Consider the following 25,425-nt stretch of genomic DNA (forward strand, 5'->3'; position numbering starts at 1 on the left):
ACAGGCGAAAACGCAAAAAAAAGAACTAGGCGCGGAACCTACACTATAAGAAATCGAAGGAATAATAAAAAAAAATGCGCAATAAAACAGCCCCGGGAATAGACCAAGTCGTAACAGAATGATACAAAGCCAACCCAGAAGAGCTAAATTTAGAAATTCTAAACCACATTCGAACTGCATGAAAAAAAATCATACTGCCATCCTCATGGACTCAGTCGATTCAAGTGCCACTCCCTAAAAAAACTAACCCGAAACAGGTAAATGACTACAGACGTATATCAATATGTAGTAAGGGATACAGAATTTATGCAAACCTTTTACTAAAACGACTGGACGAAACAATTGAAACAATAGACAACTACCAAGCCGCCTTTCTAAGTAATCGCTCCACGGATGACCACATGTTCACCTTACGTCGAATATTGGATGAAGAATGGAAAGCGGGTGAAAAAACTTTTGTTCTTTTGATCGACATAGAAGCAGCATTTGACACCGTGGATCACTCAGCTTCAGAGATATAATCGCGTCTAGAACAAATAAATCCATGACAAATCGAATCATAAAAGCCACTTTGAATGAATCTACATGCATTAAATGGTTCGGACAACAAACCAAATGGATAAAAAAAGGTAAGGGTGTCAAACAAGGCTGTCCCATATCACCAAGACTCTGAACAATAGTTATGGACGACGTCTTCAAAACACTAGCGGAAGAACTACCTTATATAAAAATTAATCAAGATGACAAAATTCAACTACCAATTATTCTAGCCTTCGCGGACGACGTAATCATAATATCAAATGATATTCAATAATTAAACGAAATTTTTGTAAAGGCCACAAGTCTATTAAAGTCAGTAGGTCTTACAGTAAACGATACAAAAACGAAATTACTAGTTCGCGACCCACTAAACATAAATAACAGGAACTTTTTTGTACTGGGAGAAACTACTTTATCTCCCGTTAAAGAAATTAGGTATCTAGGGACCTACATCTCACCTGTACTGAACAGGAATGGTACAGTAAATGCCCGCTGCAAACAAGCGATCAAAAATTCGAAGACTCTACAAAAATTTATTTAAGAGTTCCCGCATGCAAGGGAAAACAATAAAACTTCTTTACAAAATGGTGATAGAACCAACTATGACCTACGGCCTCAAATGCGCAGCACTAACAAAAGCGAATCGCTCAAAACTTAGAAGATACGAAAGAATGATTTTACGCGACATGCTAGACAATGCAGGCCCCGCACATATGTACAGCAAGATACACGACATTCTGGATGGAAAAACTATTACAAAAAGAATCAAATGCCTTCGAATGTGTTACTATGGACACATACTACGACGCAGAGACCCACATCTACTACACGCTGCATACAAACATGAAGCAAAAAATCGTAAAATAGGTCGACCTATTTATACCTGGAAAAATTCCCTACAACAGGACATGGAATACTATAAGAAAAGCCCTTCAGAGTGGATAGAGCTCGCAACAGACAAGAAAGAACTCATTTCAGCGGCTAGAGAAATATACAAAATGGACGAAACGGACAGCGAAATAGAAAACGACGAAACCGTCACCAACACACACAACGAAGTCAGCGAGGAAAACGAAACACACCAACGCTCTCCTCCATCGAATAACCCGTCCTCCTAAATTCCAATATTGGCTACAGGCTGCATAGTCGGTTGATTGTGGTCGACCGGTTGCGGCTAGTCGACCGTCCTCTCCCATCCCAGAGCGTGTCACTCCTTATAAAACCGTGCCCCCTGGTGTGGGGTCGTGGGTCTGGGCTTGTGCGACGCCACCGCTTCCACCCAGCAAGGTAGCGGTCGCTGGGAACGTCCTCTGATACCTCGTATTGACAGCAAAAGTAAGCGAGCTCGACGCTGTTTTGTTGGCAAGGTGAAGCATGTAGACGAAGGACGTATATTCCAGCAAACGTGACTTTGATGGATGGAAGCGGCGTCGCATAGGTACGGCCAACGGCCTGTATTCGGTTCGTCCGTTTCAGCTTCGAGCTGGCTGGGTGTGGTGCATATGTTCATGTTCATGTTCATGTTATAGTTATCTAATTGTTGTGTGAAAGCTTGTTAAGTTATAGATACCAATGCAATATGTATACTGAATAGATATTAAATAGATATGTACTTAAAACATTTTAAGATTCAAAGTCTTCATGTATTCTCATTTGGTCATCTTTGTTTGATATTGATAATAGTTGGGGTAATATTCGCAAAGACTTTATTTTCTTTCTCCTATTCCAGGCGACTGAAGATGTACAAGAAGGTCTTACTGACGATGACTACGATATGTACTATGAGATCTGGCAACGATTCGATCCAGACGGGACTCAGTATATTCGGTACGACCAGCTGTCTGATTTCCTGGATGTGCTGGAACCACCGTTGCAGATCCACAAGCCGAACAAGTACAAAATTATATCCATGGACATACCTATATGTCGCGGCGACATGATGTTCTGCGTGGACATCTTGGACGCACTAACGAAAGACTTCTTCGCGAGGAAAGGCAACCCAATAGAGGACCCTGGCGACCTAGAGGTGGGGCGACCGGACGAAGTCGGCTACGAGCCGGTCTCGTCGACGCTCTGGCGGCAGCGGGAGGAGTACTGCGCGAGGCTGATACAGCACGCGTGGCGGCGGCACAGGCGCGCGGGCGCTGGTGACTCGCCGGGCGGCGGCAGCGGCGCGGGCGGCGGCGCGGACACGGCCGTGCTGCTGGACGCGGTGACGCCCAACGGGCACCGCGTGGTGCTGCAGACGGCGGGCGCGGCGCCGCGGCCGCCCGAGCCCGCGCCGCCGCCCGCGCCCGTCTGACCCGCGCTGGCGCTCGCGCTGCTGCCCGCGCTAGTCGACGACGCGCCGCTGCCGCTGCCCGCACCGCTGCCCGAGCTCCTGAGCCCACCCAAGCGCACTTAATTATTTTTTACGCTAGACGTTTCGCATTGTATATATAGTAGTGCCGGCGGCGGCGGGCCGCGGAGAGCGACGCGACGTTCGGCGCGGAGCCGCGCGTTCGCGCCGTCTCCCTCGTGGACGTTATTCTTTCGCGTTTAGAGACGTTCGAAGTGATAACTGGAGTGTTTTATATTCGCGTGGCCGAGCTTTCGTGACTGTTTGTTTGCGACCGATGTTCGCGCGTTCACCGTGTTTTAAAGTTCATATTCATATTTTGAGTTAATTTCGCATTCGACCTGCCCGCCCATGAGAAACTTTGTCGAAGGAGCGGGTCGTTTGCGAGCGTGCCGTTTATTTCGTCACTAGTGATTTAATATAAGGTACTGATAAAATGAGGAAACTGTAAAAGCTTATTTTTGTATTCGATGAATATCACTGTCTATCTGTAAATTCTAAATCAGAAGTTTATTAAGATTACGAAGAGTAATTAGTGGTCGATTGTGAGATATCATTTTTCTTCCCCGAAATGGTGTCGAACAATAGGATATACTGTATTGATAGATGAATGTATAAAGTCGACGGCGGGTGTTGCTCGCGATCGCTGGCTTGGTCTTTAGAGTACCTCTTGTGTTTTTATAACGAGCAAAACACACCAGAGCAAGCGAGTGAGCGAGCGGGGCCGTGACCGGCGCCGGCGCCGAGAGGCGACAGTGACGTCATTAGCTTGTTCCGTTGCTTGGCGGTCGTCACAGCGGCCACTCACACCCAGCAGTCGGTGTAGCACACAAACTTTGGCAATCAGCTAGTCTGAATTTTAATTATTGAGTAATAAACGTTTTAACACGTCCGCCGCATTCGGACGTTAGTATAATATTAACTGATAAACGCTTACACGAGCAATGGCTACGCCGATTCATATCAATTTTGTCCGTATAGTTTTTTATAGTTCCAATTTATAAGCCTCTCATTGTACCGCAACGATGCTTCGTCTTCGTATTCTATACGAGGTCGGCACGCCGTCGGTTTCCTCGAAATATAAGTTTTGAAAAATTTTGCAAACTTATCTATGTAAGCTTAACAAATCAGCTGTGAAATCAGTACCAGAATTCACTTCCGTCCTAATTCAGTATGCATCATAGGAATCGAGCCATTTTATGTAACGCGCACTTTCCTACCTAGTTGATGTAATTTCCTTCCCCGAATTACATTAGCTGCAGCGCGCGCGGTGACCGGCGATCCCCATCCGGCCGCCGCGCGCTCCACTGCAGGAGGCTGAGGAGGTCTTGGACATGGGCAACCTTTAACTTGCAACATGGAATGGCTGAGGATCTTAATTATCTAACGCGAGAGTTACAGGCGTTTACCGGCCTTGATATTAGCTCCTAGGCTGATAGTGTCACCATCACTAATGCTGTGCATACATCTATGTCAACACTATTGGACTTCGGTTAATACATATAAGATTTTTACAAGATCCTTGGGCAACAGTGTCATTTTATGATATTTAGGATGTCTTTGTTCAAGTCCGCCTAAGCATCCTTTGTGATGAGTTGCACCTTATTTTATATGCGAGCGGGCTGGTACTGCCTCGATACATTTTGCTGTTGCAGACTACATTATAACGATATTGTACAACCAATCAGGCTACATGAAAGAGATCACCTTAATTAGCAATAAGATTATTTATACCTAAGAGATCGAACGTCCCTTACTGAGTAAGGTAGCATATTGAGTATTATTATTTTTCGATTGACATCTCTCTAGATAGATGGGTAGCGCATGTTGTGAGACGTCGCGTCGGACCAGACGGCTCGCGAGCGTCAGGTTCCAGTCAGTATTGTCTTTTCTAGCACAAAAAATCATCAAATTTTGTAATTTTAAATTGGAAGTGGTCAATTTTCTACTGCTCTGTAAATATGAGAGCTTATCGCCGGGTAGATCCCAACCGCACTTCGCAACACATAATTTATCATGTCTACTTCTATTGTTATGAGCGAGTTCGCAGTATACATATTATGCTTGAAGCAATAAAGTTGTCGTGTGCCCGACGGAGGTTTCGCTTCTCATTGTACGGAACATGTCATCTAATAGTTGTGTGTTGGTTGTTTTCAGTCGTTTACCTACATAAAATGTGAAAACAGAAGTACAAGACAATCTAAATGTTGCAAAGTTTAAAGAGTCAGTGTATCTAAAATAAAATGAGACGCTTACCGTTTTGCACATATTATTTTGCAATAATATGGTTACCGTTAATGATTATGTAGATAATTTAATTAAATTTGGTCGAGCGGGGAGCGTGCTGGCGAGGTTCCCCGTCGCTGGCACATGCTCCCCGCGCTCGACATTACAGGTTATTTCAGTTTTTCTCACTAGCGACTAAATTGCTGTTCTTAAGAACCTATGCTGAGGGCGTGTCAGGCTCGTGACTCTTATTTCTAATCTGTCTTTTCTCAATTATCGGTTGACCAATGCTAAGTTTAACTTCTTCATGTTATCAAATATGGTATCTGTATTGACGAATTGCAATGTTTACAGCAAGCATAGGTCGCAAAGGTCAGAACCGCCCTCAGACTGCACGGATGTGACAAGTTGTCGTTGGTTTATTTTATTTTTATGTTTTTGGTCAAACCAAATGTTTTACCTAATATTAGGCATATTTGCACAAAAAAGTTGTGTTTAATTAAGTTTAGACAATAAGTTATATCTAAAAATTGTTTCTTTTAAAATACTTAAGACAAAAAAGTGAGTTCAGTTTGCTGAGTGATAGAGGTTTAATTGAGTATTTATTATATATATTGTTGAAGTTTGTACAAAATAAATTAAGTAAACGATAAAATATAGAACTTGACTGCTTTATGTGGTTGTTTTTTTACTGCCAAGTTGAACGTACGTTCGAGTTCACTTAACCGACTAGGCGTACTTACTATGGACTCATCAGTGCCAACTCTCCTATCCCTTTTTTTGTCTGCTCTTGCAAGCACATTTGATCCTAAAGGTTTCAGGGTTGAAATTTTGTCGTCATTTATAGCAGGAGAATTCAACACCCCAGGTCTGGGAAATTATTTATGGAGTATAAATTCATAAAATTAAGTTAGATACCTATTAAATTCACCTTGCAGAACATACGTATATTCAGTTCCCCTTACATCACCTTGAATTCTAGATACGAGTAGAATTTAATCTGAATGGTCTGCGAATAGAATATGTAGAAATATAAGCTTATCAAAAACTATATTTTTGGCACCTACCATGCAAGAAGCTTAGGTGATTTTAGGTACTGACATTAAAAATGCTCTTTATTGCTATGAAAATACATATATGTATAAAATAATCATATGAAAAGTTAAAATGCTATACATATATACTAATAGGATATCGACATGCGCTGTACAATCAATACATACCTACATATTTATAAAAACAATAAATATACCTAATCAATCAAAAGTGTTAGCAACAATTTTAAAAGGGCCGTTGGTTTGGTATCTAGTTCTGTTGTAGTCCTGGGGTTATGTCAAGCCCTGGGCACCAACTTCAAGTGAATCCCGCCGTTCGGACTTATCACCACTCGTTTAGGGTTGAACTGCATGATCTTTAAAGTCCTATCGGTCGGCTCCACTCGGTATTTACTCAGCAGCCTTGTGATGCATATACGGCTCTGCACTTTTGCGAACCGCATGCCTGGAATATTAAGTTTTGTATAAGAATTGATAGGATATGATTATCATCAGTTAAGTGCAGGAACAGATGAGTTTTGTCCATCCAGCATTCCATCCAGATCTAGCATTTGGATCCGTAAGATGTACCTATGTTTGAATGGCATCTTGCGGAGAATTATTTCTTGTATCCCATTTAAGATCAAGCATATGTTGTTATATTACTTGGTGAAATATCTAACCTCGAATACCTTATCTAAATCTGGGTTACTTAGTGCTAATAAAACTTATATAAAGTTTATAAAGCAATCACAAAATAAAGAAATAAAAACACTATTTAATTTTAATTACATCATGAATACAACAAATTTATGTAAAAAACCTAAATACCTATTTAATTTCTATCAATTGTACAAATATAAAATCTGCATTCTAATTTTAAAAATCTTTAAAAGGAAGTCCATACATAAATAACTTTTACAATTACAACATATAAACACCATTTAATAAATACTAATAAAATAAGATTGCCTACAATAGAATTTCCTACAACAGCACTTGATCACAATCATAATATGTTTCAGTATACCTTTTGACCATGTACTTTATTGTGCTTACATTGTTATATTACTGATAAAAAATATATACATTATATTTAAAAAATGGTAAGCACTTCTAGCATAATAGGGACCAACACTGTTTCTTTCGGCATTTCTTCTTAGCAGTGGTCGTTACGAAATGCTAGTAGTTTGTAGCTTTGTAAATATCATTTAATCAATACATATCAAAAAAAAAATCCTGTACATTGAATAAATTTACATAAAAATAAAATTAGGCGATAAGAGTCACAGCAACAGAGTAAGAATTTGAAAAATTTTTCTGTCTCTATGTCTATTTGTACACGATCTTCGGAACTACTGGACGGATTTGAATGATACTTTTTTGTTATATAGCTATTAAGCCTGGCCTATAGGGTATAAATTATTTTGAAAACTGAAACACCTGATGGAGAACAATTATGGTACAGCTAAACTATAGGGAATATAGAAATGACGACTTAACAAAAATTGTTCAGTCATGCTCATCAGCATTTTCTGCTGAAATATAAAAATCACTGTGATTTTCTGTTGAGGTACAAAAATCAAAGATTTGGAACACTTGAAGAAGAGTTATAATTGTTCAGCTAAACTATAAAAAGTACACTTTTTCAGTCTGATTAGCATCTAACATTTGTCTGTACAATTAAATTTCTCTAATAATAAATACTCCTTATCAAAAATTGTTCGGCCACGCGAACGAAGTCGCAGGCATCATTTAGAATACAGCATTTAGAAGACAGGCATAGTTTAGAATATGACGTCAAAAAGTGCCTGAAGGTGTAGGGTCAATTTCTAAATAAATTATTTTGATTTCCATCTGCCTACTTACTTACAACTTTTAATAGGTATGCCAAGAAACAAGTTTCTCAGATAGCGTTGTAGGTATATGATTGATGACAATGGAATACGACTAAAAGGAACCTAACTTTATAAGTAAATAATTCAAAATTGTTTACATCAATATTTTTGAATAAACTAAGTATTTTAATAAATTTAAGTGAAGAACTTACCAATACAATTCCTCGGTCCCGTACCAAAAGGAATATGTGCGCATGGATGTCTATTTCCCACATTTTCTGGGGAAAACCTCTCAGGGTCGAATTTTTCTGGATCAGGATAATGTTTCGCATCACGATGTATGGCCAGTGGTGGTATCAAACACAACGTCCCTTTTTCAATTACAAGATCTAACCCAGGAACTTTGTAATCAATCATTGCTCGCCTTTGCAATGTGTCAACTATTGGATAAAGTCGGAGAGTTTCATTAAAAACTTTTTCCATATAATGCAAATCACTAATGCAATCGTATGTAACTTTTCCATCGTATTTTTTGAGAACCTCGTCTATTTCTTCGAGTAGCTTTTCCTGTACATCTTTGTTTTTAGCTAACTCATACAACATAAAGGCCATAGTCGTCGCACTCGTCTCGTAGCCCGCCGCGTAGAATATAAAAGCCTGGGCAGCGATCACATCTTCATTAAAATCCAATTGGAGCTCTGTCTCGTCGCTTCGCCTCATTCCTTTGATTTCTCCTTGTTGACGCAATTCGAGGATCAAATCCATAAAGTCCTTTCTACCTATAGGGGCTCCCTTTCGATCCAAAATGACATTTCTAGCTAATTCATAAAAAAACGTTGAAATAAGTTTCGGAAACAATGACGAATTTATCTTCTTTAGAACACCGGGATACAACATATCCAATTCAAAGAAGTAAGTCGGTTCAAATATTAATTTATCAATAGTTGCTACGCGTTTCAGTAGTTTTTTATCATTATGAATATCAATGTCAAGCCCAAAAGCACATGCAGATATTATGGTCACTGTAAATGTCCGAACCAATGTATAAACATCTTGTACTGGTTGTTCCTTCGTCAATGTGTCAACATAGTTCAAGAAATCCTCAGCTGCATTTGTCATAAGATAGGACATATTCTTCAACTTTCCCGACGTGAACAAGGGGGTAAAGCGATTTCTCAACACTCGCCATGTATCACCATCGGCGTGAAACAAATTAGCTCCTAGCCCTTGTTTACTGAATTCAACACCACGATCCACAAATAAATCGAAATCTTTTATCATAATTTGTTTTACAATATCCAAATCTTTAATCAGTAAACTAGGTGTAACCATTCTATAAACACCGACTACTTTCTCATTTGGAAACTGATCATATGCCTCTTTAAACACCGTACCCGAATGTTTTTTCCTCATTACAGATTCGAAAAGATTACCAAATAAAAACATTGGTTCCGGTCCTGCCACATTCTTTTTTTTCCAATAGTTGTATGTTGTTTTGAAATAGTAATACAGCCCATAAGTTAGCGCTGTTAGCGCCACAAGTAAATAGGCAAACATTTGGAAAATATGTAATGTATAAATTAACTCACTGTCAAAAATTGTCGACTTCTTAGTTTGAAACATGTAAACGTAATAAATGAAATATCCATGAGTTGCGCTTTATATGCATATTGATAAACTGTTTATATCAGAAGAGATATTAAAATAAACAAAACAAAAAATGAAAAGTCATTGTGAGAAGAAATTATTTTACCTACTTATCTCATAGTTCATTCTAATAATATAACGTGTACCTACTTGGTGCTGCAGGCGCAAATCTGTGGCTGTAGACGTCCACAGGCTGTAGTGACGGCTTCCCATTATGGGGGTCGCTCGCCTATTTGCTTGCTCAGTAGTATAAAAATAGTATAGAACCTAGGTTCTAAATTTAGTAGTTTTTATTTTATTTTAATAAAGGAAGAGTTATTAAAATAACAATAGGTAAATACTGAAAAATCAAAAAAGCCAATTGAAGTACTCTAAGTCACAAATAAGTTGTTTTTTTTTTACACTACCACTTGAAAAACAACAAGCGGTAGAATAAACTAAAAAATTAGTAAAGAAAGAAAAAATAGGTTATAAGACATATTTGATTTTGATGGCTGAATCTCACTCTTATTTACACTGAGTTGGAAGGCTAATTTCGTGTTTTGTGTCCCAAGATGTAATAAAACATCATTGTCTATTTTTATTTAGGTTTTTATTTACTTATAATACAAAACATTTTCTATACACTTCATTAATTACTAAGCGGTCCTTGAATTGTTTGAAAACCTACCGTCTTAACTACATCGTTATAGGAAAACAATAGTCTTTAGTCACTCGGACAATTTTGAGATTACAATTACTAGAAGTAAGTATTCCAAATAGGAGGCTGCGGCCTGTGAACAATAAAAATCTTATTAATTATTATTAATAAAAAATGTACCTAAAATAGAACCTTGAGGCAAGCCAGTTTGAATGACGGAAAACTTTACTTACTAAAAAATATGTGTTTTTTCCCAGTTCTTCCATTCAAATATGGTTTTATCAATTCAAGTTTATTGAACTTGAATTGATAAAACCATATTTGTATGCTGAATGACCTAACTTATTTGATAGAAAGTACCATCATCGACCATCCTTTAACGACAAAAACCGGAAATTTCTTACATACCAACAACGTAGAGTAGAGATGCTTCAGAATGTTATGCAGCGCATTATAGCCTAAAATTTGCTTATTTATGTAAATAATGCTAGCCCATCAACCATTGGGGTACCTATTAATGAACCTCAAACTGTATCTAATTCGACAACTACCCTATACTTAATAGGAAATAAATATGTTTATTTATTAAACTATGTATAACCTACGAAATATTTCTTCATCATATGAATACTAATCATCGACATAGAGGAACTACCAAAGTACATAAAGTATATCTACACCGAATACTGTCTATTTTTAAAATTGAAATGACGGCGCTCACCAAGCTTTAGGCCTTACTAGATCTTGTGGGTGAAGGCGCCAGCGCATCCCTGCAGTTGAACAAAATGTTAGTAACTCTGTTACAAAATATAATCTTGACTATAATATCATCCTCCTCGAGCATTGGTCCCAGTTACATTCGGGGCACCAAGATCAAGAAAATTTTGAAGATTTGGATGTGATTTTACAACTTTCAAAATCACTTCCCAACCAACTTTACATGTTCGTCTAATGATCCTACAGTATATGAATTATCACAATGTTTTTAAATATATCTATTTTATCCAGAGCATACATATTATTTACAATTATCTGTAAAAAAATGGCTTGTAAGTTTTGAATAGAAAAAATATGTATTTTTTCTTTTGTTCATCTATGTATTAATTTTCCCTGTGATCACAAAATTAATTTGTTAAAAGATATCCTTACATATTATAAAACGAAGTCCTCGGCCGTGCCTGTCTGTCTGTACGCGATAAACTCAAAAACACCGCCCAGATTATCATGCAATTTTCATCAATAGATAGTGTCATTCCTGAGGAAGATTCAGTTTAGGTGAATATTTTTTTTTGTTTTTATTCGAGCGAAGCCGGGCGGGACCGCTAGTTTATAAATGTTTCTTCTAAATATTATTGGATTAAAAAAATATAATCGCATTCTAGTTAACAAATAATCTAAAAAATAATGACTGTCGTTACCGAAATCCGCCAAATCATGGTGTTGGCAACCAATCTAATATTATTACTTTCAAACCGCAACATCATGGTGAAAGGGAAATAATCTACGACAAACATGTAGTACCTATACTTCCATTAGGAGTGGCAACCAAACAAAATCTTTCACCTCATATCGACAAGACTATCCTTCACTTCACCATGGAATAGTGGAATATAACTTGAAATCGAGCAAAAAATATAATGTAATAATTACACTAATATATATGTGATAAGAATATTTAATGTAAAGTGATCAAAATGAGCATTGATGTTAATTCTTACAAATATTGGAAACAGGACGGTGGCACGGGTAAAATAGATGTAAATAACAAACTTCCTGTCGATATTACTATTTTTATTTCCGTCTCTCAAGACAACAGTGTGTTTAGCGGAGACACACATACAAGATGCTCATCAATACACAGCTATTGTGAATTACACGTTAACCATATAAATATCTATACAGCATCTATATGTACAATGTCTGTGCAGCTTGGAGGTCACCCAACCCTAGCGCTGGGGTCGCTCGGCCGAGGCGCGGTCCACCTTGTGGACCAAGCGTTATATTAGTGGCAGTGCAACCGACTTATGCACGATCGTTACCAATATCAGTAAATTATTACATACGTATTAGTGAGAGATATGTAGCGACAATTATACAAAAAGCTTGCTATTTCGAAGTAAACTATTTGTACGTGCTGGTTTTGTAAAAAAGTTCATAGCTCTGCTATTATAATACACACTTATTTGATTTTACGGCCACATATCACTCAATTCAATGAATCGAAGCCCTCATTAAAACATGTTCACATTACCAGTCGTTAATCTTATTAGGGTTTATTTTAATTACATTTTAAACATTATCGAAACCATTAGGCAGCGCGTGTCGGCTGCTAAATCAATTTTATAGTTCTACCAACACCGAGCCTTGAAGGCATTAATTAAATTAAAAGTCGATCACAGAATAAAACGCACTATCCTGAGCTAGTAGCTTACATCTTCATAATTGTTATTATTGTAAAATAGTACCCTAATAACAAAAATAGGATTTTTGGTAAAAATATTTTTCTTGTATTTCCTTAACCGATAAATTGTTAGTTAGAAATTGTGCACTATATATTATATTGATCAAGATTTATTTATGAAAAATAAAGTTTTAAAATAGATTAGAATGCTATGATGAACATAAACCACATTATATTACATAACGAATGAATGAGAATATCGTAATACCAGGAAATCATCCAGAATTTAATGTCCACTACACTAGGCGATTTATACGACACTACATTAACATATTAACGTATCAAAATGATTCTATATTAAACCTAAATGTTATAGTTGAAATTAAATGAAAACTATTCTCAAACGCTACTGCGGAGATAAGATGTCGATTCTACTAACAATTAGTAATATTGTGGCTCAATAGAAGTTTTTTTTTGTGTTAACAAGAGCCACTATTGAATCCCAATCTTGGATAACGTTAGCAGAATTAACACCTTAAAGTGAATTACCAACGTGGCTGAAATCAATTCATTCATCATAATTATTTTGTATTCATTGTACCAGAGAACCGTCCACGAGTATAATGTATAGGTATTTATTATATTAACTAAAATGCTACACTAACAAATCAACATTGTGTATCTAAATAATTTTAACTAAATAGATTTATATAAAATAAATTTTCAGTTCGGAGTTACCATTGAATCGTAAGCATACATGTATAAAATAAATTAAAATTACATTTTTTTGAAACATATTATAGAATTAGAGAGTAATTTCATATCTACAGCGTAGAAGAAAACGGAATAAATTCACAGGAAAGCCACACAGTTAGTAATCGCGGAGTTGTTACAGTGACAGTCACCCGGCGGCATCAACGCAGCCGCGTCACTCCAAATATTATACAAAAAATGAGATCTTACACTTGACATGCCATCACAAGGCGCACCTTGTTCACTCACACTCGCCTGGTTGTACCACTTCATCGCCATTTGTAATTTTGATAAAAAGTGAAGCACTTTTTATTTCAATATAAAATGTGACAACCGCCTTTTGTTTGCAATGAAGTAGTGCCACAAAACAGATTTTTAAATTAAAATATTGACAATCACTATCTAGCACAGAACTGTGACATACAATCACAACATATTCTACTTTATAAATAGTTTTTTAATAATAAAGTCTGTTTTGTGTCAACCCAGCATTAGTACCGGATGATAACATTTTTTTTCACTCAAAACAATGAACTTATACTTAGTAAGTCGCCAACACAACAATACATGTACTCAACGAGGTGATAGTGTGTAACTATATAATGTAAAAACTGCATACGTTTTCAAATGGATCAATACAAAACTCAGTCGCCTTTCGAAAGACTTACTTATGATGCTTTATTTACACAATTTATGAAATAACGGCGGGCGACACGAGGCAAACCGGAATCATACGTAAGTGTAATGCACATAAAATAGCTTACCAAAATAAAAAGAATAATCGAAACAAAGATCTCGCTGAGACTTCATATACACATTTAAATCTAAAATAAGGTAATATAAACTTGAGAATCATCTATCAGTGTAATTAAATTCCATAGATAATATAATACTTAAAATAATTGTCATTTGTCAAATTCTTGATAAATTGTTTTATATAATTTAAACATTGACAAGAGCATTTTAATTAAATGTGTTCTTTATTCCACTTTTTTTTGTTAAACAAAACAACACATCGAGGGCGCCAGGCCCACTCGATATATTATATAATAAGAGTTGACAAGTTTGGCTCGTGTCTCGCCGGCTTCGTTCCAAATATTAGTAAAGTCAAATGTCGTAATCGTAAAACCAAGCGATGTGATGAGGAAGCAACAATGAGGTCATATCTCATTAACACCAACTGTTGCCAACAAAAAATAATTCAAATACGAGGCTAAACCTGTGCTCTGTTAATTACTGCAAAAATCTAAAGCACATTATTTTTTTTGTGATTTTTCTTATCCACACGATTTTTTAATATTAGGTAGGTAGGTACTTAAATCTCAAATTCTTATTACAATCGACAAATTTCACGAAATATATTTTAAAAATATTTCTCATTGAAAAGTATTTATTTATGTTAACAAAATATTTGACCAAATGACGACATTTCTATGTTTATGACGGTTATATCAAAATGTCACATTTAGCCTATTATTTAGAGAGCACAACTTCAAGTCCATATTCGATTACTTTTAGCTGCGTCAGCGGTGTAGTACAGTCAACATTACGATTGCATCCAGCTCGCAATCTATATCCAAAATTTGTATAACGATATCATTGAACGTTCACTCCTCTCAAAATTATCTACAGATTGATACGAAATAGACCATTCCGTTGCACTGTCGTTAGGCAAACTTTAAATATATTTGTGTGACCTGGATACGGATACTGCTAAAGTTAAGTCAACGTCACGTCTCAATAATAGTTCTTATTAACACGCAATAAGAACCAATATTGAGACGTGATATTGATCACGTTAGCAGAGTCCACTGTGTTGTCTGTACATGGCTACGATGGTGATCGCTATAGTGTCGGCACAAATAATGATAGTAAATGCGATGCTGAACGACGAAGTAGTCAGAAGGTGTTTACTCTGTATAATCCCACCAGTCCTTCTCATAGCCCTCGTTTACGTGTTCTAGCAGCACCTTACGCCGGCTGTCGCAATATCTGAAAGAGAAATTATGGAAAAATAAAAAAATGCGATGAATAAGTGGTCTAATTTACCACAACACATCCGTAGTCATACCAAATTGTCCTACTAGTTTTCACCCGATAGTTGACACATCTGACATTTTTTCAAATTTCATTCCCAATGAGGGTTGGCGTCAAGCAGGCGGCCAGTCGTAAAATCACAGCCGAACGAATTTATTTTTTACGCGGATCCTAGTATTTAAGTAAGAAACAGAGAGTATGAGAGATAGATACTTTTATCGATTGGCACATATTTATTTTCATCACGATGTTCTCCCTAAAGCCACGAAGTAAAGAACATTTTGTCCCACAACAAGAGGCGCAACATTCAGCTGAGAGCGAGAGGGAGGGAGACAGCTCACCTGTACTTGTCCTGCACCTTCTGCTTGATGTCGGCGAGGTTCTCGCTGGTGATGTCCCGCTCGAGGTACTCGGAGAGCGTCTCGGTGGCGGACTCCAGGTCGCGCTGGTTGTCCTCGAAGATCACCGACTGGTTGTTCTTGCGCAGGTAGTACGCGAACACGTACGTGTACATCAGCGTCTGCCGGCACTGGCACAAAATGTCCACCGCCTTCTTCAGGAATTGCACCTGGGATTGGATATTGGAAATTTATTCAAACTTTATTTACCAACTAGACGTTGCCCGGGGCGTCGCTCCCGTGGAATGTTGAGATAAAATATAGCCTATAGCAATCTTGTATAATGTACCTTTCTAACGGTGAAAGAATATTTGAAATCGGTTCGGTAGTTTCGTAGATTACCCACCTCAAACATACAAACTCACAAAGTCACAAACGCTTACCTCTTTACAATAATAGTATAGATATAGTACAAGGGACGGGACGTACAAACGGACTTAAAGCTAAAAGCATTCTCTACCGATCAAGATTTAAATAAATAATCCATACTAATATTATAAAGAGAACAAATCAAATCAAATCAAATCAAAAATATTTATTTGTAAATACAGGTATAAAAGTGTTGTTAATAAACATAGAAAGTGCTCTGTATTCTGCCTAGTGGCGTACAAAATATAAAAGACAACATTATTTAAAATAATCAAGTTAAATGTAATGTACTCAGAAACTTAGAGCTTGTCCTCCAAGAAATCCTCTAGTTTGTAATAACATTTCTCAACAAGTAGCTTATGAAGGTCTTTCTTAAATATTTTTAAACTTGCTGATTTTAAAGAGTTAGGTAAGTTATTGTATATTTCAGGTGCTCTTCTAAATACGCTTTTATGCATCAAAGCTGTATTACAGACAGCTAACGCTATTTTGGTTGAATTATTACGAGCCCGCGTATAAAACGAGAATTTATCTTTGTGTGTATGCACAAAAACAGCACACTCAAATATATACATGCAGGGTAATGTTAATAACTTAAATTTTTTAAAAAATGGCACGCACGTGTCTGTTTGTTGGAGTTGGAAAATAGATCGGATGCAACGTTTTTGAGCCTTGAAAATAAATTCTTTTTCTCAATTTCTTTATCCGCAATTGTTAGTTTTTCCTTCATGCTTTCTATTTCAACTTTAAGGTCATCAATATAAGATGCATCATAATTCGTAGTCATATTTTGTAAGCTGTGCATAGTTGAATCCATGATTATTGTCGAGTTTAATAAATTACTATTATTATGGCAGTGAATTAGTGTCGTCAAGTCCGTCTCAGATATTGATTTATGTAATTTCTTTCTTACTGTTACATTATCCATTATACTTATAAAATTTGTATGTATTCTTTCAATAATTAATCTCTTTAAATACAAAAATTTTTCATTGGTGATTGAGATTCGAACCTAGACTCTCGGAGTCTACAGCATAGTCCGCTACCGCAATGCTAATTTGCAGTTGACGTCATATGTCGAATTTGCGGTTTTAATCTTCCTTCCACTGCTATTTTACCGACCTATATAACTTTCCAAGTCAAGTATAGATGGCTCTGAAATCGCAATGCTTAATGTTTGCTTTAAGCATGCTTTAAGCATACCTTAAGCATGCTGTAAGCTGGTGTGAGTCTTTGTGTTCAATATTATTATGGGTGTGAAATATTTGAATTAGATAACGGAATTTATTATAGTATTTTCATGGTTTTTAGCACTGTCCCACTAAAATTTATTAGGTTGACAAATTTATAACGTCATTTATGTTATATGCCTCCAATATCAACTATTTTAAAACAAGATTACAAATGTCTTAAAGCACAAAGTCTTTAAATTGCAGTACTGTTAGTCCGTATTTATTATGATACAATTTAGTCACTTATCTTTAAAAGTTCCCTTGGATAACACAGTCACTATTGATTACTTCACTTATAAGCAGGATAGTACACTCAAATTTATTATATTTTTTCTGGAGATATTTTTTATGATTTGTTTACACGGACCCGACAAATAACGTGCGCAGTGGCGCCACCAACTTCAACAATATGTATTTTGATGAAATTTGGCACAAAGATAGACGAAGTTTTATTCTGGTTTTACCCGAACGAAGCCGGAACGAGCCCCTAGTATTTATTTAATTGGTTACTTTCCTACCAGTCAAGTCATACACTTTTTTCTAATGTCATAAACAGTCTAGTATTTTGGAAATTTGGGACATTATCGTGTTTCGTGACAAAGTTTCAAGTAATCTCATCAATCGTTTTTGAGTAAAAGAGATGTAGATGATCACGTTCTGTTTCGAGTTTAATGGTTTAATTTAACACGAAGCTCGTTGACCGCATGTAAATAATGTAGCGGTTGCAGTAGTTGTAGCGGCTGCAACTTGTTGCGGAACCTGTTGCTGCAACAAGTTGCTGAACAAATTACTGCAACAGTTGCTTCATAAAGTTACTGCAACAGTTGGCGCTACAAGTTTTTATTACAAGTTGCCGCAACAATTATCACCTCGATCCAGCTCATGTTGTGCTGCTGCATCTCCTCCATCTTCTCCTTGACGGAGGCGTAGAGCTTGGACTCGAAGCGTAGAGACTGCATGTGGTTCATGTAGCGGTTGCAGTAGAACAGGTAGCGCTGTAGAGCCGCGCGCGAACGCTCTTGCGCGTCGCGTGCCGCTTTCGCTTCGTCTTCGTCATATCTGTAATTAAAAAAATACTTGAATTAATTAGAATTAGAACCAGAACATTAAAAAATGACACATAAAAGTAGAGTCTCTCTTTTGAAATAAATTAAAATAAATAAAATACATTGAATAAAAGAGTTTTTGAAACTGGAATCCTCAAGAGAAAGAAAAATATTAGTTCCCGTACTTACCTGTTACAGTTGTACCAGCTGCTGCCGTGCGGCTCCCAGGGCCCGAGGCAGACCCAGCAGAAGTCAGCTTTGCAGTTCTGGTTCTTGCACACCATGTGGTTGCATCCGCCATCTTTCTCTATGGTCACGTTGCATTTCGGACACTCCTTCGTATTCGCTGCTATCCAATTCGACGTTTCGGAGTCGTCGTCGCATTTCTATAAAAAAGATAATCAAATAAACACACAAGGGGACACATTAAAATAAATAAATAAATTAATTAATTTGTAGAAAGTCACCCTAAAAAAGGAATAGTTATCGCTGGTTCTGAGATATCATGCATGTTATTCAGAATTTCTTCCACCGTCAGTGGATATAAATCTTTGTTTTTAATTTGTTAACTGACTAGAATTTTTCAATGCAGCGTGACCTCCAGGGAATATGAATATGTAGTCAGTCAACATTTGATTTAAAAAGACATGTGTTTGGTCTATTAAAATCAAATGTTGACCGACTACAGCTAAATCGGCTAGACACCGAGGGACTATGGACGTTAAGACCAAGCATAAAATTCCAATTTTCTGCGACGTTGATCCACAGAAGACGACAGCGCACCGGGTCGTGCAGTTGGTCGTACGCCACTTTGATGGCGTTGCTGCCATCCGCGAGGGACACCAGCGGAGCAGTCGGTAACATTGTCAACCAGTGTGCTGGTTTCCTCACGGGGTGATCTATGAATACTATACATGTGTCAGATTGGTATACAAACTCATGTGTCACGAGTAGGATACCAACCTGGGACCGTTCGATCACAGGCATACGGTCTTAAGCACTTTAAAATTTCAATGAGTTTCGATTTCCAACCTTGATCCACTTGCGCAGCAGACAGCAGCGCACCGGGTCGTGCCAGTTCTCGCCGCACGCGAAGCAGAAGGTGTGCCCGCAGCGACACGTGACCGGCGCCGCCTCCACGTACGCCACTTTGATGGCGTTGCTGCAGTCCGGCGACGGACACCAGCGGAGCAGCCGATTACACTAACACAAAATTATTTATTGCTAAACATGTGGCGTGTGGTCGGGACCTCACGCCACATGTTTAGCCCTAGAATAGGACCACATAAAACCCTCCCGTGGAAGACATACGAGGCGACTAAGAGACACAGGCCTTAACAGCTGATATGCAACGATGGCATTCCGAAAGTGGGTTGACGTCAGGCAGGCAGTCGGTTATAAAAGCATAGGGAAATCTTCAAAATTGAAAGGTTTTTTTTTTACGCGAACTTTGGGCTTCGGGGCGTCACAGCTCCGAATGTAAGCTAAAACGCAAGGATGATATGAGAGAATTTATCGTTACTTAAAACTACTATTGGAACTTGAAAAAGTAATAGTAACAAAACAAAAAAGCTTATAACAAATGACCCACCTCGACGAAGCTGTTGGTGATAATGTGCTGGTATTTGAGCTTGACGCGCGGCTCCCGCACCAGGCGCATGACGGTCGCGTCGTCCACCAGAATGTCGCACTCGTGCGCCGCGCACGCTATCGTCTGACCCTACAAATCGTATTCAGTTACGTCTGTATACTTCCATAGCAATAACAAATTTATAATTTTGTTTGTAATGATTAAAACTCCAAAACTACCGGGCAGATTTCGATGAAATTTGGCACAGAGATATACGAAATCTTTAGGAGTAATAATATATACATATGATAGTTTTTTTATTATGGTATTACCCGAACGAAGCCAGGGTGGGCCGCTAGTAAATAATAAGTGAACAATATTGAAAACCCGGACACAACACACCCAGAACGGTAGATAAATATTTGTGGTCACATGTACAAATGTATGCCCGCGCTGGGAATCGAACCCAGGACCTCTAGATAGCGGACAGGCGTAATGACTATGATGCATATAATGGCGTGATGACCACTAAACCAAGGAGGTCGTCAGAGATACGACATATCTGATAGATTAATGCATCATATCGAACAACGTGTGATTACACTGATAGAGCCTTACGTAATAAAGATAAATTGTTTGTCCCCGGGCATCGGTTGGCCACAGTTAGAACGTCTTTTGTTGGGAACTGTATCCATTTTTATAAACTATATAAAAATTATATAATAGTACTTTGTTTTTACAAAGTACTTCTATTATATAATTTTTACAAGTGTGATGATTAGGATAAGGTGATGATTAGGCATATTACAAGTGTGATGATTATGTGAAATACAATAATGTTTGACTCAAGCATGGTGCAGTATCCTCATAACATATGTAATTGATTTATGACATTATTACGTACGTTTTGTATAGTTAGCTTTTTATTTATATATTTTTTTTGTGTGACAATTTTCAATAATTTTATTGGAAATACAACTTTTTTTTTTATTTATTCATTAAAATTGTGACATTATGATGTAAATTCGTCCTCCTAATTTTTAATATATGTATAAGACCTATATATGACCTATATAATTGACGTCCTTGGAGAAAAAGCTACGGTGAAGTTGTTGCGCCGCTTCTTCTTCATCTGCGCTTTGGAAGCCGGCAGTAGACTTAGTTTAAGTAATTTTTTGACGTCAATAAGACATGTATGTCATCCGAAATTGATTAAAGAATTTTGAATTTGAATTTAACTAGCGGCACGTCTCGGCTTCGCTCGGTTAAAAACAATACATAAAAAAATATATGAGGCACCTTTGATTTTGGGAGTTAAATGTAGTGTAAACTTCAAAATGACTTACTAAGCCTTCCTCCATTATTTTAGTAGTTAAATATTCGCACCAGCACTGTGTACAAAACCTGTGGCCGCACTCCAAGCCCGTCATCATCTGTAAAATAATATCCAGTTTTATGGAAATTTAAGAAAAAATATAATCATTACTACTTTTTGTAATATCACAATAAAAATATGTGTATTACATATATGTTAATTTCATATAATACTCATTAAAAAAGGTTAAACTCTTCACGGTTACGAAGCTATAATACTATAATAATATGACAGTATTCCAAGCAGCAATTAAAACAACAATCAATGGAGTTAAAACTCACACACCATATTTTTTAGGAAAGAGGAATCAATTCCTACTTCCCATAGCAACACAATAGGCGTGAACACACGTAGGTGGCATGCTCCTAGGCGTGTAACTAAGGCTACGCATAATAAATAGCTTGACATAAAAACATTTATCTAATAAAGAAAGGTTCATCATAAATTCTGCAAACTTACAGTCAAAGGTAATATTGAAAAACATATTTCACATTCCTCTGTCCCTGACGTTGATATCCGCCTGGGTAGCTGTAACAATAATGAAATATAGTTATAAGTTATTAGCGACAAAATATATAAAAAGCTGAAATATATTTAGTTATTTATTTATTTAGTGCTATAAAGGTACTTTTAAAACAAATGACTATGGATAATCGTATAGAGAAATCAATATATAAAAAACTCTTCCGATACTGAGTAACTGACTGACTGACAAGACAACATACAGCTGAAACAACTGGGCGTAGGAAGCTGAAATTTGGCATGAATGTTCCCTGGGGAGTGTAGGTGAGCACTGTTTTTGGAAATTCTACCCCTAAGAGGGTGAAAGGGGTAAAAAACTTTTATGTGAAAGTTGTACAACATCGAAAATAGTTACTTGAAAATATGGATTTTAATTGTTTACAACAAATTAATAAATACTAGGTATGTGTTTCAGAATTTTCAGAAAATTAACCCTCAATCCCTTCAAAAAGGGGGTGAAAGATTGTATGGGACTTAATACAATTTTCAAGATTAAAAGCTGACAATTGGTAAACATACCTCTTTGTAGCAAAAAAAATGATAGATATTTGTAAAATAAGTCAGAAGAAAAAGCGCTGTTGTATTCATCAAAAGGCGCGATATTACCAAATTTGACGCGGGCGAACCCGCGGGTATAAGCTAGAACCTACATAATATGTAAATTTTAATTATACTGCAAATAAATGGAGAATATAAACTTGGACAAATGTTAATCATAATCATATAATTATTAAAACTGTATAAAATATTTATTTACTGATCTCAAGAGGTTTCTTTACCTTTGGCCTTTGTATGACTGGTTTTCTGAATGGATTAATGACTCTAGCTTCTGCAAATAACTGATCTTGGTCCCCATCGTAGAACCGTTCCATAAGCTTCTCTTTGTCCCATTTGAAGTGATTTAATAGTATGCGCGTTGTTGTTGCTGGTATCTGTTAGAGAGAGAAAAAACACTACTTGAACTCTTGTTCTCGTGTTGTTAGGGCTTTTTCTTAGATTTTAGGGTTGTCAGCAAAAATATAGCATACTTTCGCCCTTTAAAATTCATTCAAAAAAGTGATTATGACACATCAAGATTCACCTTAAAAATATCATACATATAAAATATTAACTTATAACTAAGTCACACTGTTTATATAAGCGACACATGTTTCAATGGGACTTTCTTCTTTTGTCTCTTGTCTGAACTTGTCATCAAAGGGATTAGGCAAAATGCCTTTAGGCAACTTTATTAAAATCTGACACCAGTGTTAGCAATAAAATACTCAATATGATGATGATCAAAGAGTGAAAGATAGGTGGAATCTTCTTAGCTATGTCTTACCACAACACCTAAAACTTATCAAATGTAATAGAACCAGAGTAGATATAGGGAAATACAGAGCATACAATGTATATGGTAACATAGCAAATGCAAATGTTAGCAACTTACCATATACATCCTTGTATCATGATAAAAAATTAGTGAATTCTGAAATTGACATGATAAATATATAGAGTAGACATAAACAAATAGTAGTACCACATTATACACCAGTTACCACCCATCTTTTTTTAGTGGTGCACACTATATTGTTGATGTTGGTGATGATGATGATGAATGGTGAATAAAAGTTTCTATTAATGCAAAAAATATGTAAACACTTCTAAATCTTTAGCTGGTTTCAGCCAAAAATTAAGGTTTGCAGTTTATAATATACCTAAATCCTAGATAAGATGCAAAACCCTGTAACAAATTCCATATAAACATCTTTTATCTTCTGTTTATCCATAATAATTGCTTTACAAACACCTATATAAAAAAATAACAAAATATCTACCCATTTCTGATTGTTGATAAAATGAAGAAGTTGTTTCCATGTAATAGGAAATTATGTCATAGTGAATAAATAAAAATAATGTTGTTTTTGGTGAATATAAACATGAAAATATTGAGTTATAAAACATATTATTCTTCTTAATGATTCAATTGTGAATGATACAGCAGTGAGTCTTGTCTTGTGTATTGTTTATAGTCCATAAAAAATTATAATCCTGAGAAAATAATTACTAAAATACTGACACAAAAAATATGACAAGCATTTTCATTTAGACTGATATAGTCATCAATATTTACGACGTCTAGCAGACAACATCAAGAATATCATTTATTGTTTATGACGCACAAAAGAATCGGGTTTCTAGGCCATCATCATTGTGATTTCAATAGCCCGACAGTTTGGCTTCCCACGTAAATATATAGTCTTTATAGAAGTAATGGTCAAACATTTCGACAATAAATCTAGGTACAATACAAAGGATTCCACTGAAGGTTCCCTGTGTACGAGAAACCTCATTCAATTTAGTCCATTGTTTACTACTAACATACTGACCTCTACTACAGTGTTCACATCTTTGATGCAATCAACCATGTGCTGAACGATTTCCTCCGTCGATAACACCTCGTATGGATATTCCTCGAGTTCCGTTTGTCGTTCCCTAGTACTGTGAGTCTCAACGTCCATTGCAAAGTCGACATCGTCTCCACTAGACTCGTTACCAGAATCCACATCATCCTTTGTGTCATCTTCGGAGTCCATAGTCGAGACGTTGACGAAATAAGTAAACTTGGTAATAAGGGTACAGCCAGAGCACGTCTAATGATGAAATAATTACACCTAAGATTTAGGAAAGGTCAACAATGAAGAAAATAGTTCACCCACGGGCTGCCAAAACCTCTGACGTATGGGTGGCAGTGTCTATGACGTCACTCTTGCTTTTTGTTTATGGTAAATGCAATTTTTTTTCTTTCTCAGTCAGGCATATTTTCAAATACACAAAATGCCAAAATTGTTTATTAAAATATACTCCGCATATTTATTTGTAAAATATACCTCCTGTTTATAGTAGTTTTTTATTATTTAAATGTTGTATCTATATTTATTTTTGGTTAGGTATTTATTGTGGTTGGATTCTTAAGCCACAATTGTATGGCGTAAAGGCCCTTGAGTAGGAGCGTAGACCCGATTTATTGTCTGGAGTGATGACCTACATATTTTTATAGTATCAAGGAGCATCCAAAGGCCTCCTAAGCAAATCCAAAACAGCATTAAATTTATACTTACCTAATGATTAAAATTTACTAAATATATGCAGAACTAGCTTTTCATACATACTTAAACACGATTTTCATACATACTTTCTCCCCCTTTATGGACATTTGGAAGTTTGATTTTTGAAAAAAAAAAGTACATAGGGTTATGTATGAACGGGTGTCTTTAAATACATGCATATCAAATTTAATCAAAATCGGTCCAGTGGTTTAGCCGTGAAAGCGGCGCATATTTTCGAATTCATAATTTTTTATTTATTTTATTGTTAATAAAATTACTACCGGTCAGCCGCGGCTTCGCTCGGGTAAAACTATAATAATAAAGTAGCCTATGTTATTTCTGAAGATTTCGTCTATCTCTGCGCCAA

The 25,425-nt window shown here is 36.6% G+C and overlaps 3 protein-coding genes across 36 annotated transcripts in view; 1 reads left to right on the forward strand and 2 right to left on the reverse strand.

Annotated features, from left to right (window-relative positions):
- Positions 1 to 5,779, forward strand: part of para (paralytic) — a 62,150-nt gene extending 56,371 nt beyond the window's left edge. For all 31 annotated transcript variants that reach the window (XM_053755693.2, XM_053755697.1, XM_053755692.1 and 28 more), the window contains one exon: positions 2,270 to 5,779. In XM_053755693.2, the coding sequence (XP_053611668.1) occupies positions 2,270 to 2,842 (573 nt within the window). In that variant the 3' untranslated portion in view covers positions 2,843 to 5,779. The remainder of the gene's footprint in view (positions 1 to 2,269) is intronic.
- Positions 5,780 to 6,201: 422 nt separating this feature from the next.
- On the reverse strand, positions 6,202 to 9,627 carry LOC128675926 (cytochrome P450 6B1-like). The gene is made up of 2 exons (XM_053755734.1): positions 8,189 to 9,627; positions 6,202 to 6,604 (listed from the first exon to the last, which is right to left on the reverse strand). The coding sequence occupies exons 1-2, from the start codon at positions 9,597 to 9,599 to the stop codon at positions 6,438 to 6,440; spliced, it is 1,578 nt and encodes a 525-aa protein (XP_053611709.1). The 5' UTR covers positions 9,600 to 9,627; the 3' UTR covers positions 6,202 to 6,437.
- Positions 9,628 to 10,198: 571 nt separating this feature from the next.
- On the reverse strand, positions 10,199 to 24,702 carry ari-1 (ariadne 1). 4 transcript variants are annotated; one of them, XM_053755735.2, is made up of 12 exons: positions 24,339 to 24,702; positions 22,746 to 22,898; positions 21,904 to 21,972; positions 21,416 to 21,502; positions 20,091 to 20,219; positions 19,532 to 19,702; positions 18,689 to 18,885; positions 18,323 to 18,512; positions 15,796 to 16,022; positions 15,332 to 15,409; positions 10,985 to 11,033; positions 10,199 to 10,396 (listed from the first exon to the last, which is right to left on the reverse strand). In XM_053755735.2, exons 1-11 carry the CDS (start codon positions 24,543 to 24,545, stop codon positions 10,991 to 10,993), a joined length of 1,551 nt encoding a protein of 516 aa, XP_053611710.1. In that variant the 5' UTR covers positions 24,546 to 24,702; the 3' UTR covers positions 10,199 to 10,396; positions 10,985 to 10,990. The 4 variants fall into 4 exon arrangements, 3 of the variants coding, with proteins under 3 accessions (XP_053611710.1, XP_053611711.1, XP_053611712.1); XR_008405344.2 differs by lacking the exon at positions 10,985 to 11,033 and having other exon boundaries at positions 14,182 to 15,409; positions 24,339 to 24,701; XM_053755736.2 differs by lacking the exon at positions 10,985 to 11,033.
- Positions 24,703 to 25,425: the final 723 nt, after the last annotated feature.

Source organism: Plodia interpunctella, chromosome 15, assembly GCF_027563975.2.
Source record: "Plodia interpunctella isolate USDA-ARS_2022_Savannah chromosome 15, ilPloInte3.2, whole genome shotgun sequence".
Taxonomy (NCBI): domain Eukaryota; kingdom Metazoa; phylum Arthropoda; class Insecta; order Lepidoptera; family Pyralidae; genus Plodia; species Plodia interpunctella.

Bases quoted from the DNA above. Each gene is read 5' to 3' on its own strand.
- LOC128675926 (XM_053755734.1), bottom strand. From the start codon at position 9,599: ATGTTTCAAACTAAGAAGTCGACAATTTTTGACAGTGAGTTAATTTAT. The intron at 6,605-8,188 runs GTAAGTTCTTCA...TTAATATTCCAG, and splicing joins GGGACCGAGGAATTGTATTG to GCATGCGGTTCGCAAAAGTG.
- ari-1 (XM_053755735.2), bottom strand. From the start codon at position 24,545: ATGGACTCCGAAGATGACACAAAGGATGATGTGGATTCTGGTAACGAG. The intron at 22,899-24,338 runs GTCAGTATGTTA...TCTCTCTAACAG, and splicing joins ATGTGAACACTGTAGTAGAG to ATACCAGCAACAACAACGCG. The intron at 20,220-21,415 runs GTAAGTCATTTT...TACGATTTGTAG, and splicing joins AAATAATGGAGGAAGGCTTA to GGTCAGACGATAGCGTGCGC.